Raw genomic sequence first — 15,117 nt, 5'->3', positions numbered from 1 at the left:
AATGCACTTGTTGGAGGTCTTGATCAAATTTCACAGATCCTTGTGTTAGGGGTAAGTATGTACCTCCCTGGGGATAGCTGTAGATGAGGAACTTTGGATTTGATCCAGCGTACTGTCTGTACCACTGCGCATTCAGCACTCTTCCTTTGAACCCTTTGTAACTACAGGATATGGTTACATTTTCACCTACAACAGTGCTCATAATAGGTGAAAGTGGGAATATTGCATTTGCCTCTGTGTCCCCTAACAAAAAAAAAAAAAAAACCTTTGTTATGCAATTAGACAGAAGTAACTGAATAAAATTACACTTAAAAAGTCTCAATTCAACTGTGATTGTATTAATTTAGACAAAAGTAAAAATGTATGTGCATGAGTTAATCTCACCCAAATGAATCCATAAACTAATAAGTATGAAGATAAACATAATGGTTGATGTGTTGAATGTCATTCTCATATGTGCACCTTCACTTTTGTGAGGTCTATTCTGAGACACAGACTCCACCCTCTTGAGTAACTGTCTCTAGTCTAGTGCAGCATTTTCATGTCCCTATCTATAGTATAGTTTAGACCAGGGTCTTTCCCTGTAGAACAGGAGGTCTTTATTAACATTTTTCTTTTGTAGCTTTTAAAACATGCCTTTCAGTTGCTAAAGCATAATCTTCAGGTGAGAGTAGTGTTATTGGAAGCACTTTCAGGGAAAACATCAACAGATGAATAGTAATTTTAGGCCACCTTCAGTAATTGTATATCTGTTTATTAATGTGCATCTTTTAAATGACTGTAGACATAGTAGATTGTTACCATGTGTGAATATTAAATTTGCATAGCTTTATGAATGACCAAAACAATTAAGCAAAACTAAATAAGCTTTTTATACATATTATTTGAAATGATACATTACACTGAAAAACAAAACAAAACCTCATTCAAAAAAAGGTATCCATGAAATATCCTTTAAGGGCTTCTGGCTGGGAAACCTAGGTTGCTTTAGGAAGAGGTGTTAGTGAGGCCAGCAGTGGGTGCTCACCTTGTGGTCTGTGTCGTTCTTAATGCCCCAGTATAATGACAGGGACACTATACTGTCAAAAAGCACTGTGTTTCGGACGAGATGTTAAACCGAGGTCCTGACTCTCTGTGGTCATTAAAAATTTATGGCACTTCTCATAAAAAGTATGGGTGTAACCCCAGTGTACTGGCCACATTGTCGCCACTGGCCCTTGTTAATCATGGCCTCCTAATATTCCCTATCCACTGGATTGGCTCTATGACTCTCTCTCCTCTCAGCCTGTAGCTGGTGTGTGGGGAGTGCACTGGCCCAGTTGTATTGTAGCAGCTTTGCCTGAAAGGTGTGAGATAACAGATGGTTTTGCTGCTGCCAAGCTCCATGTGGATAGATTGTGATAAAGAACTCAGGTTTTGATCCAGTGTACTGTCCGTATAACTGCGCATTCACCACTCTTCCAATAACAATTTTGTAACCACAGGATATGGTTACATTTTTACCTACAACAGTGCTCATAAATGGTGAAAGTGGGAAGATTGCATTTGCCTCTGTTTAACCTAACAAATAAATAACTTGGTTAGGGACGAGTAATGAAATAAAATGACATTTAATAACATTCCAGTTCAGTTCAAAATGTTTTATATACATTTAAATGAATAAAAATATGTTTGCATTAGTTAATTTCACCCAGATGAATCCATGAACTAATAAGTGTGAAGATAAACATAATGCTTGATGTACCGGATGCCAAAATCAAGATGACTGCATCTCTGAGACTAGGGCCTGTCTCTTTAGTTGATATTTATCAACATGTTCTTCTTTCAGAGCTTTTGCCACTAGATTTACAAGTAACAGTCTAATCTCAAGAAATACTTGATAAAGAAAACGTCTCGGTTACGTCTGTAACCTCGGTTCCCCGAGAAGGGAACGAGACGATGCGTCGATAACGTCTTGGGAACGCATTCTGCGTGAGTGCGTCTGAAGCATCCATGTCAACTAAGGAAGTATGGCAGGGAGACGCATCGTCTCGTTCCCTTTTCGGGGAACCGAGGTTACAGACATAACCGAGACGTAACACGTACGTCGATAACGCCTTGGGAACGAGAATACCCAAACCGCCATATTACAAGTGCCTGAGTGTCAGCCAGAAAAAACCAACACCTCAAGAATTAAAAAACCTGAGACCCGGGAGTAGCGTCCAGGTCTAGGCTATAAAGCCTGACGAATGTGAGCGGCGAGGACCAGCCTGCCGCATCACAGACATCCTGAAGAGAGGCCCCAGATAATAAGGCTCTAGAGGCCGCCATACTCCTAGTAGAATGAGCTCTGACCCCCAAAGGGCACGGTAGGTCAGAAGACTCATAGGAAAGATGGATAGCCTCAACTATCCACTTACTAAGTGTCTGTTTAGTGGCAGGAAGACCTAACTTAGGTGACCCGAAACAAACAAACAGCTGATCGGATTTTCGAAAAGAAGAATTCCGATGAACATAAGTGTCCAATGCTCGCACCGGGCACATGAGGTTAGACTTTCCTGGTCTGATGATGCAAATGGGGGAGGACAGAAAGCCTGCAGAACAATAGGTCTCGGAACAAAGGTCGGTACCTTAGGGACGTATCCCTGCTTAGGGTAGAGAAATGCTTTGAACATCCCAGGTGCAAATTCAAGGCAGGTGGGAGAAACCGAGAGAGCCTGAAGGTCTCCGACTCTTTTAAGGGACAAGATAGCAAGAAGAAAAATAGTCTTAAACAAGAGAAACTTCTCAGAGATTGACTCTAGGGGTTCAAAGGGAGCCCTATAAAGGCCTTCTAAAACTATAGCAGGGTCCCAGGCCGGCACCCTAGTACGAGTTGCAGGAGATGCACCAGAGATGCACCACCCACTGGGGCGTGGAAACCTGATATGGCCGCCACGTTAACCTTTAGGGTGGATGGACATAGACCAGAAGTGAAGCAGTCTTGTAAAAACTTAAGAACTGAGCCAGCAGAGCAGTGGATGGGGTCACACTGATGTTGGTTACACCAAGAAGAAAAAACATTCCATTTGAGTCTGAAAAGTTTCCTCGTAGCTGGAGCTCTGGAGCTAAGAATGGTCTCCACAACTCAGTTGAGAGACCACTCTCTATGAGTTGCGCCCCCTCAGAGACACACTCAAAGCTTCCAAATCTCTGTCCGGGGGTTAAATATAGTGCCCCCGGCCTGAGATAGAAGGTCTTTTCTGACCAGGATCTCCAAGGGAGGACCGTCGAGGAGATGAATCAGGTCCGCAAACCAGATTCGTCTCGGCCAGTGTGGAGCTACGAGATGTAGACTTACTCCGTCCTGGCGGACTCTCTCCAGAACTCCTGGGAGCAGAGCAACAGGGGGAAAGGCATACAGACGTAGCCTCGGCCACGTCTGTACCATAGCGTCCAACCCCAGGGGGGCTGGATGAGTAAGGGAGAACCATAGTGAACAGTGCGTCGTGTGCTGAGACGCAAACAGATCCACTTCTGCTTGGCCATAAGATTCCCATATGAGCTCCACCACCTCGGGGTGAAGTCTCCATTCCCCTGGCCTCAGCCCCTGCCTCGACAGGGTGTGTGCTCCAATATTCTGAGTCCCTGGTATATACACTGCCCTCAGAGAGCGTAATTTCCCCAGGGACCACAGGAGGATCTGGTGCGCTAATTTGCAGAGTGGGCGCGAGCGCAGACCCCCCTGATGGTTGATGTAAGAGACCACCGATGTATTGTCTGTGCAGACTAGCACATGATGGTCCCTCAGGTCTGGCAGGAAGTGCCTCAAAGCCTTGAAGACAGCCATCATCTCCAGGACGTTGATGTGCCAGGAGTGATGATGACTCTCCCACAGACCCTGAGCTGAGCGGCCTTACCGCTCCCCAGCCAGTAAGGGAAGCATCTGTCGAGATAGAAACACGATGACAAAGAGCTCCCAATACCGGACCCTGGGACAGGAACCAGTGTTCTCTCCATATGACCAAGGCGCAGAGACACCGCCGCGTGATCTTGATCGTACGAAGTGGGTTTCCCCTCGGGGAGAACCCTCTGGTCCTGAGCCACCACTGTAAAGGTCGCATGCCCAGCAGGCCAAAGGGGATCACATTGGACGCTGCTGCCATGAGATCCAACAATCTTACGAACTGTTTTACAGTGCGTGACTGGCCTAGCTTTAGCTCTGATGTGGCTGTGAGGATATTGGCTATACGAGCGGGCGAAAGAGTGGCTCGCATCGTGACCGAATCCCATACCACCCCAAGAAAAGTGGTCCTCTGTAATGGAGATAGCACACTCTTCTTGGTATTGAGCCTCAAAACCAACTTCTGCATATGAGCGAGGACGACATCTCGATGCCGAACCTCCAACTGTTCTGATTCTGCTAAAATCAACCAGTCGTCAAGGTAATTCAGAATACGTATGCCCTGCAGCCTGAGCGGGGCCAGAGCTGCATCTACGCACTTCGTGAATGTGCGGGGTGAAAGAGCTAGACCGAAGGGAAGTGGTATTCTTTGCCCGAAAGAAAACCTTAGGAACTTCCTGTGCTGAGGGAGGATGGAGATATGGAAGTACACATCTTTTAGGTCTATCGTGACGAACCAGTCCTCAGATCTGATTTGAGTCATGATCTGTTTGAGTGTCAGCATCTTGAATTCTAATTTCTGAACTGTACGATTCAACAGACGAAGATCTAAAATGGGAACGCAGCACTCCATCCTTTTTTGGAACAATGAAATAACGGCTGTAAAAACCCGATGCCCTGTCAGGAGGATACACCTGCTCTATAGCATTTTTCGCTAAAAGAGATTTTACTTCTTGCTCCATGACCAGAGCCTGCTCGGGATGCACTACTGTGAGCAACACCCCGTTGTAGCGTGGGGGACAAGAACCGAACTGGATTCTGTAACCCTTCTCTACTATCTGCAGGACCCATTGAGATATATTCGGCAGACATTTCCATTCTGTCAGACATTCTACTAAGGGTACCAGCCTCTCGAGGCTGGCCTCTGGTGTAATTTGAACAGCTAGTTCGGGGACCTGAAGCCGAAGCGCAGGAACCACCCGAGCTAACTGCTCTTGAACCCCCCTCAGAGGGAGCGAGCCTGACGCAGCGTCTGGGAGACACAGCGCCACAGACCCGCTGGAAACCGCTGCGCCCTGAGGTAAATGCGCCCATTTGGCGTCAGGACCTTTTCTTCTGAGCCGAAGCTTTCTTAGCGAGAAGAACGGTCCTCAGATCCGGCTTCTGCTTAGATTGCTTTGGCTGTGAGTGCTGGCTCGGTCCCCGTGATTTTTGAGGAGGAGCGCGAGACGCAACACTCTCTTTTTGAAAAACACGATATGAGGAGCATGACGGCTGGGGCTGCCTTGCATGCCCAGCAGCCTCAGGAGGATTAGATCGGCGAGGGAGAAAACTTTTAAAAGCTTCAGATTGCTTTTTATTTTCTTGAAATCTTTCAACCACTTCATTCACAGCATCACCAAACAGACCTTCATGAGAAATGGGAGCGTCTAAAAGAAAAGATCTATCTTTATCTTTAATATCTGAAAGATTAAGCCAAAGGTGTCTTTCTGTAGAAACCCAAACAGCCATAGATCTACCAATAGCACGTGCTGTTTCTTTAGTCGCCCTGAGAAATAAATCCTTAGCCCGACGAAGTTCACGAATTTCGTCACGGCTGACTCCCTCACTGTTACCTAACTCCCCCAGCAGCTCAGCCTGATAAGCCTGAGTGAAGCCATCGAGTGAAGGCAAGCTCCCACCTGACCTGCTGCTGTGAAAGCTTTACCCACTAAATTTGATGTGATCTTTAAAGGCTTCGTGGGCAAAGTCGGGTTCTTAATAGACGATGCTGAACCAGGGGAAAGATAGCTCGCGAGCGTCTGTTCCGCCCGGGGCATCGCTTCATAACCATTTTCTTTCAGCCCTCTTATATCAGAATAAATGCGCACTTGAGGGCTGAAAAGACGTGACGAATAAGGCTTATTCCACGATCTAGACAGCTCACTGTAAAGATCAGGAAAAAATGGAAGACCCCGTGATGTAGGAGATGTTTTAGAAGACAGAAAACGCTCGTCTAATTTGCTTTTAGGACGAGCGCTCTGTTTATCAGATGGCCAAGATATATGTAACTTATCTACAGCTCGTGTTAATACATCAACCAAGTCCTCATATGCTGGGGAAAGAGATGGCGAATCCTCTTCCCCCCTGATTGTGTCACCTTCACTGCCCATTACATCATCCTCGGAGCTAGAGCAACGAAGCAATGAGCTCTCCCCCCGGGCGGAAGAAGCCACGGGGCGGGCTTCCGACACCGGAGTTTGAGCTATGGATCTCCTAGGTAAGGGAAGAGAAAGAGCCCTCGGACCCGTCTCCAACCCCGCTGAGAGATCCATTTGCGAACCCCAGGAATGCATTCTCCGTTCTGCCTCGGCAGAAGTGGTTCCTGCACCCTGAGGAGTGCGAGGCTCGCCGCTCTTCTCATCAAAGAGTGACAAGCGGGAGCGGAGCATGCGAAGCGAAAGCTTCTCACAATGCGGGCAATCAGTCTCCTCGAAGGCTGATACCGCATGCTCCACTCCCAAACAAACTACACAAAGCTCATGTGTATCCCCACCCGTTAAATAAGGCGGGCAGGGAGAAGCACACTGTTTGAATAGTTGCTTCGCCATGTATATAAACTTTTGAACAAGACAACAGTAAATATGACAGACAGGTTTGACACAGATCGCTTGCTGAGGCACAGAAAGCTAACACCGGTTGCTCCGGTTGGGGTTTTTATCAATTCCTGGTCGTGACGTCACTCCTGACGCTCACTCTCGCCATTGGACTAGTTGACATGGATGCTTCAGACGCACTCACGCAGAATACGTTCCCAAGGCGTTATCGACGCATCGTCTCTCCCTCGATGGGGAACCTTGTATTATAGACATGCTCATTTGTTTTTACCTGATACCACTTCAACAAAATGTAAGATTGATTGACCTTCTGCTAAACTTTCTGTTCATGTCCATTTTGTGGCTGCAGCATTGTGCAAATATATTTTTAGAGCATCATACAATGAAGACATATAAAGTTTTCTTTTGTTGTTTAGTGTAGATCATCAGGTTGTTCATTTAGTTGTTTTCCCCTTCATTTTGTACAGTGTTGATGTGCTTCCTGTCACTGTGGGCTTCAGGGCACAGTAGTACATTGCAGAGTCTGATACTGAAGAAGAGGAGATCTTCAGATCCACACTGTTTTTCTGCTCATTCACTTTGGCAGACACTCCAGGAATTGGAGGGTCAGCTGGCTGCTCAATGTTGGATTCACTAACCAGAAACAAAAACTGAGGTTTGGAGCTGCTGTATTGACGATACCACAGGAGATAATCACTGTTGTAAGACCCATTGTAATTACAGGTCAAAGTAATGGAGTCACCATTGTTAGCAAGTTCAGATGAGGAGAGAGGAGCTATTCCTTCTCCACCCGCATCACCTGAAAAAAGCAGAGCATTACACTTTAATCCTCATTCATCACACATTATTAATGTCTGATGATTTCTATTTGAAAGGTTTACTCAAAGGATTCCAAATAAATGTCAAATAACTTACCTGAAAAGAGAAGAATGAGCCAGACACTGCATAGAAACATCATGGATCATCACGAGCAGCTCAAACTCTAACTCACAGACTCTGACTGATTTTGTGCACATTTCCTTTTTTGAACTGTTACACCAACTGAAGATTCAAATCTTCTGTAATCTGAGTGAACGCTGCCATCTTCTGTACATTTTTTGTTATTGCTTTAATAATTCGTTACTTATTGCAGTAGCTATTAGGGACAAGTAGACAGTATATTTGATTTTATTTGATTTTAGATTCTGTTGATTTTATACCAGTCATTTGAGTTTACAGGATGAAACTTAAGCATCATCACAGTTAAGGCTACAATGTCTTTTAATGAGACATACAATGAAATGTAATGTTTGTACATTTGTACAAACTGGAAATAATGCCACCATGTGGTTGTAGTAATGGATTTAAATCAATCAGCGGTGAAAGAGCAAGGTTATCATTCATAACAGCACATTTTGTCTGCGTTTTTTGGGTTTTATAAAGTCAGTTTATAAAGTAAAAAGTTATAGGGTTATTTTACTGAACCACCAAATCCACAATTTTGTCCTCTGTTACTGCAGCAGAACCTTTAGAAATTAAATGGACATTTTTATGATGAAAAGGATCGCTGATGTAAAATACACAAATCTAGTGATGAGACATGCTATACTCTGTTATTATAAACTATTTAATATATCATTATAATGCATGCCATGTTTATGATCATATTAACTGGGAGACATTGAATATTTGTAATTTTAAATTAAATTTGCTACACCTCAGTGCCATTTAAAATAAACCAGTGATGTCAACAAGGGTGAATTAAATTGGCAAAAGAAAATAGTGATCTGTCACAGTACATAAGATTTTATCTTTCCCTTAAACATTCAATGAATTGTATCCCGAAATCTTGACCAGAAACTCTTGCATATTCATTTTCAAATTTTATTTGATCATAATTGTGTTGAAATGTCTAATATATATATATATATATATATATATATATATATATATATATATATATATATATATATATATATATATATATATGTGTATACAGTACAGACCAAAAGTTTGGAAACATTACTATTTTTAATGTTTTTGAAAGAAGTTTATTCTGCTCATCAAGTCTGCATTTATTTGATCAGAAATACAGAAAAAGTGTAATATTATGATATATTATTAAAATTTAAAATAATTGTTTTTAAATTTATTATACTTTAAATTATCATTTATTTATGTGATGCAAAGCTGAATTTTTAGGATTATTATCACATGATCCTTTAGAAATCATTCTAATGTGATGATTCATTATCAAAGTTGGAAACAGTTCTGCTGCTTAATATTTTTTCAGTACACGTGATACTTTTTTAGGATACTTTGATGAATAAAAAGTAAAAAAAATAAAATAAAAAAAAGAAGCCATGTTTTAAAATTTAAAATATTTTGTAATAACAATATACACTACTGGTCAGTAATCTGGGGTCAGTAATTTTTTTCTTTTCTTTTTTTTAAAAATAAAATCAGTACTTTTATTCAGCAAGGATGTGTTAAATTGATAAAAAGTGATAGTAAAGAACATATATTATTAGAATATATATTATTAGAATTTTTTTTTTTTGAATAAGTGCAGTTCTTTTTAACCTTTTATTCATCAAATATATTAGACAACAGAACTGTTTCCAACACTCATAATAAATCAGAATATTACAATGATTTCTAAATGGTCATGTGATAGACTGGATGTTACATGTGACACTCAAGGCTGGAGTAATGATGCTGAAAATTCAGCTTTGCATTACAGGAATAAATTATTTTTTTAAAGTATATTCAAATAGAAAACTATTATTTTAAGTTGTAATAATATTTCACAATATTACAGTTTTTTCTGTATTTTTGATCAAATAAATGCAGGCTTGATGAGCAGAAGAAACTTTCAAAAACATTAAAAATAGTAATGTTTCCAAACTTTTGGTCTGTACTATATATATATATATATATATATATATATATATATATATATATATATATATATATATATATATATATACAGATATATATAGCTATTTAAAGAAAGAAAAATACATAAATACATTTGAAATATATTATGCATTTTCTTTGAATTTTGATTACTTAATTTGTAAATAGAAAACATGAGCTATGACTAAAGAATGGATATTCAGTTGTTTTTTTCACTTCATAGTGGTTTTTGTACAGTGTTGATGTGTTTCCTGTCACTGTGGGCTCCAGGGCACAGTAATACAGAGCAGAGTCTGATACTTCAGCAGAGGAGATCTCCAGATCCACTTGCTTATCTTTCATGCTCATTTTTCCATCCATTCCAGGGATACGGGGAACTGCATGTGTTACATGTTTAGTTGATGCCTCCCTGATAAGGAGCACAAATTCGGGTTTGGATCCAGGATACTGGCGATACCAATGCAGACTGTTTGCACTTCCCTCATATTTGCATGACAACATTACCGGCTGCTTTTCAGTGACATGACTGTCATTCTGCAGTGGTCTAATTGACTGTGAAAATGTATCTGTAGAGAATGGACAACTTTCAGTTAGAATGACAAAATGAAAACTTATTACAAAATATATATTGTTTGGGAAAGCAAATGATGAAATAATGTTTAATTATTTACTATGAACTGGCATAAAAGCTTGTTAATACAATTAATTACAATTCTATCTTTAAACAAAGCTATATACAGTACTGTTTATTACTTACATTCTGTTATTGAAAACACAAGCAGACAGCACAGAAGCATCATCTTTGCACCACAAACAGCGAATGAAAACTGCACACAGATGTGAAGTTTTGTGAGGTCCACCCAAAAGCTCCACCCATAGCTTGCAATGTATAAATGAAAACGTTCAGAGATATCACATTATCAATGTACCAGATTTAGTGTGAAATATTGTTTATTTAACTGAAGAATGATATGATAAGAATGGGGGGAAAAAAACTAGTCAATTCTATAATTCAATTCAATTCTTCTGAAAAAGCCAAGCTTTGGGAATTTATAATTTATAAATTTATAAAAAAAAATATATGTTTTTAAAGAATCTTTTCCTTTTTTTCATAAAAAACAGAAATATAAGGTGACAATACAATACATAAATACATAAAAATACAATATATAAAAATGTATATAATGTAATATATTATAATACATTGTATTTAAATATTATACAATTTGAGTAAAATTTACCAAAATATGTATTTATTATTTTTTTATGCATATGATCACAGTGAAGGTAAACCAATGCTTGACAATAATGATAATGTCAATGACAATTGACATTATTATTTCAATTATATTATTGTCAGAGGATATTTAACATAATACATAATAAAGACTTCCCATAGAGGTTTTTGTACAGTGTTCTTGTGTTTCCTGTCACTGTGGGCTTCAGAGCGCAGTAGTACAGAGCTGAATCTGTTTCTTCAGCAGAGGAGATTGTAAGATTCACTTGTTTTAGGTCTTTTGAAGCTTTTGCTGACAGACGAAGTGAAAGATCAGGTTCTGAATATTCTGTGATGAGAATGAGGTGCTCTGGTCGAGATCCAGGATATTGACGATACCACTGCAGATTATCTACATTGCCAGTGTAGTCACAAGAAAGAGTCACTTTTTCACCTCTGAAAACATGTTTTTCAGAGGATAATGGTTGTATTGTGTTTGCAAAAGAAATGCCTGTAAAAGAAACAGAAAAATGCATCTTTAATAATAAAAAAGAAATTAGATTTAGCATCATAAACTCATACTTAGGTTCTCTAAAATGTTTTTTATTCTTTATCGTAATGGGGATGATACCCTGAAAATTAGAATGTCCCTTACCGACAAATAATGAAAATGTCCAACTAAAGAGAAACATGTTGGATGATCTTCTGAAAAGGACTGATGGCAAAGTCAGTAAAAGAAGACTTTGAATCATCAACTTAGCAAAAGAGCTCCACCCTCTGAGTCTTCATATTCTCTGATAAATAATGTCTGTGACAAGGCTTTAAAGACATAAACACTTTTTTAGAAATCAGAAGATATAAAAAAATATAATTCTGATATCATAATTTTTTTAGAATGTTTGCTAAAGATGTAAATAATGTAATATTCATTCTCTCAGGTTTTGTACAGTGTTGAAGGGTTTTCTGTTACTGTGTACCAGGGCACAGTAGTATACTGCAGCATCTTCTACTTCAGTTTTGGAGATCTCCAGGGTCAGATGTTTTTTGTCCTTTTGTGCTTTAGCAACATGACGGTCCTCCTGCTCTGGACCCAGAGTTTCCAAAGTTTGTAAGAGAAATTCAGGGGCAGAGTTGGGATACTGTCTGTACCACTGGCAACTTCTTATCTATCATTCTATCTTATTCTATCATTTCCACTGTAGTTGCATGAAATGGTCACTTTTCCTCCTTCAAATGCATGATTTTCAGAAGAGATGTGTGTTATTGCATTCGCAAAAACACTTGCTGGGTGAAATAAAATTCACAATGGAACAAGTAATATTTAGTGATATTTGTGTACCTTCAGTAACTGTATATTCATTAATATACTTTCCTAGACGTATATAGATATATTAACAAATATAAATATTAAATGAAGATACCTGTAAGAAGAGCCAAAACGGTGAGGTAAAACAAGACCATTATGACTGTTGGAGATCATGAACAAAATAAGATTTGGGGAAACAGGGCTTCCAGCTGATTTTCCCATTCTCGTCAAGCTCCACCCAAAGAATTGTGGGACTCTATGTTGACTCTTAAAAATGAATAGTATAGTAATAGTAATAGTAATAGTATATTAATAGTTGCAGGAAAGAGTCACCTTTCCTCCTTCGAAAGCATGATTTTTAGTAGAGAGGGCTGTTATTGCATTTGCAAAAACTCTCTGGAAAAATATAAGCATTCAATTGGTGAATTGAGAAGAAGTGGGTTGTTACCTGAGTTAAAAAAAAAAAAAGTTATAATTTATACAATTTAAATTGTTACAGTATTGGGACAAAGTACAAATCATGTCATGTATGCTTTTGAAATCAACAGAATCTCCAAATATATATATATATATATATATATATATATATACATTTTTAACTGTGACATGAAAAGCCTTGAATATGAAATATAGTATGTTTTTGTATAGGAACTCTTAGTTTCCTGTGATTGTGGGCTGCAGTGCACAGTAGTACACAGCTGAATCTGTCAAAAAAACCTTTGAGATCCGTAGATCCACTTGTTGGAGGTCTTGATCAAGTTTGCCAGAAAATCTTGATATGGTTATTGGTAAGTCTGGACCTTTGTGTGAATAGCTGTAGACACGGAAGACTGGTTTTGATCTTGGATATTGTCTGTACCACTGCGCATTCAGCACTCTTCCTGTGAACCCTTTGTAACTACAGGATATGGTTACATTTTCACCTACAACAGTGCTCATAATAGGTGATAGTGGGAAGATTGCATTTGCCTCTGTGTCGCCTAACAAAATAATAATAACAATAATAATTTAAAAAAACCTGGTTATGAAACAACATAAGTAATTAAAATACATTTAAAAGTTATATTCCATTCGGCATAAATTATATAAAATTAAAGGAAAGTAAACATGTATGTGCATAATTTATTCTCACCCAGGTGAATCCATAAACTAATAAGTGTGAAGATAAACATGATTGATATATTGGATGCCAAAATCAAGAAGTTTGCTTCATCATACAGATGTACCTCCACTTTTGTGAGATCCCAGAGACACACAACTCCACCCTCAGAGTCAAATGAATGTCACTGCAGCGTTTTTTGTCTCCTTGTAGTATTTTAGTCCAGGGTCTTTCACTGCAGTACAGCACATCTTTATCAACATGATTTGCTTTTGTAGCTTTTAAGTTGCTAAATCATGCTTTTCAGAGGGACTTTATTGCATTTGCAAACAACTAGGAAAATATCAACAACACCATTTTATATGTTCATTAATATACATCTTTTATGGGATTATAGATATGCTATATAACAAATGGGAATATCAAATTTATATACCTGTAAGAATTGCAAAATCAGGGAGGCAAAGCTGAATCATTACTAAATATGTTGCTGCACTATTGATCTTTATCAACACATTTTTGCTTTTGTAGAATTGAAAGAGTCTGTACTGCTAGAGTTTTTCGTTTAGTTGTTTTCCCCTTCATTTTGTACAGTGTTGATGTGCTTCCTGTCACTGTGGGCTTCAGGGCACAGTAGTACATTGCAGAGTCTGATACTGAAGAAGAGGAGATCTTCAGATCCACACTGTTTTTCTGCTCATTTACTTTGGCAGACACTCCAGGAATTGGAGGGTCAGCTGGCTGCGCAAGGTTGGATTCACTAACCAGAAACAAAAACTGAGGTTTGGAGCTGCTGTATTGACGATACCACAGGAGAGAATCACTGCTGTAAGACCCGTTGTAATTACAGGTCAAAGTAATGGATCCACCATTGTTAGCAAGTTCAGATGAGGAGAGAGGAGCTATTCCTTCTCCACCTGCATCACCTGAAAAAAGCAGAGCATTACACTTTAATCCTCATTCATCACACATTATTAATGTCTGATGATTTCTATTTGAAAGGTTTACTCAAAGGATTCCAAATAAATGTCAAATAACTTACCTGAAAAGAGAAGAATGAGCCAGACACTGCATAGAAACATCATGGATCATCACGAGCAGCTCAAACTCTAACTCACAGATTCTGATTTTGTGCACATTTCCTTTTTTGAACTGTTACACCAACTGAAATCTTCTGTAATCTGAGTGAACGCTGCCATCTTCTGTACATTTTTTGTTATTGCTTTAATAATTCGTTACTTATTGCAGTAGCTATTAGGGACAAGTAGACAGTATATTTGATTTTATTTGATTTTAGATTCTGTTGATTTTATACCAGTCATTTGAGTTTACAGGATGAAACTTAAGCATCATCACAGTTAAGGCTACAATGTCTTTTAATGAGACATAAAATGAAATGTAATGTTTGTGCATTTGTACAAAATGGAAATAATGCCACCATGTGGTTGTAGTAATGGATTTAAATCAATCAGCGGTGAAAGAGCAAGGTTATCATTCATAACAGCACATTTTGTCTGCCTTTTTTGTTTTTTAAAATATGGGCAGCCAGTTTACAAAGTATAAAGTTATAGGGTTATTTTACTGAACCACCAAATCCACAATTTTGTCCTCTGTTACTGCAGCAGAACCTTTAGAAATTAAATGGTCATCTTTTTATGATGAAAAGCATCCCTGATGTAAAATACACAAAAGGGTAGTTGACATACTTGGGAATATGACAAATCTAGTAATGAGACATGCTATACTCTGTTATTATAAACTATTTAATATATCCATATAATGCATGCCATGTTTATGACCATATTTACTGGAAGACATTGAATAATTGTAATTTTAAATTCAATTTGCTGCACCATTTAAAATAAACCAGTGAGGTCAACAAGGGTGAATTAAATTTGGCAAAAGAAAATAGTGATCTGT

At 38.8% G+C, this 15,117-nt stretch overlaps 2 gene segments (V, D, J or C); both read right to left on the bottom strand.

The window, feature by feature from the left end:
* Positions 1 to 7,112: 7,112 nt before the first annotated feature.
* LOC132097000 (T-cell receptor alpha chain V region RL-5-like) lies at positions 7,113 to 7,949 on the bottom strand. The segment is given in 2 exon segments: positions 7,113 to 7,477; positions 7,594 to 7,949. Coding segments are annotated over 2 exon segments (408 nt in total).
* A 4,803-nt stretch (positions 7,950 to 12,752) lies between these two features.
* Positions 12,753 to 14,302, bottom strand: LOC132096999 (T-cell receptor alpha chain V region RL-5-like). The segment is given in 3 exon segments: positions 12,753 to 12,996; positions 13,790 to 14,123; positions 14,240 to 14,302. Coding segments are annotated over 3 exon segments (621 nt in total).
* Between the last annotated feature and the right edge of the window lie 815 nt (positions 14,303 to 15,117).

The sequence above is a fragment of the Carassius carassius genome, chromosome 20 (genome assembly GCF_963082965.1).
Source record: "Carassius carassius chromosome 20, fCarCar2.1, whole genome shotgun sequence".
Lineage (NCBI taxonomy): Eukaryota > Metazoa > Chordata > Actinopteri > Cypriniformes > Cyprinidae > Carassius > Carassius carassius.
This window is presented reverse-complemented; position numbering and strand designations above follow the sequence as displayed.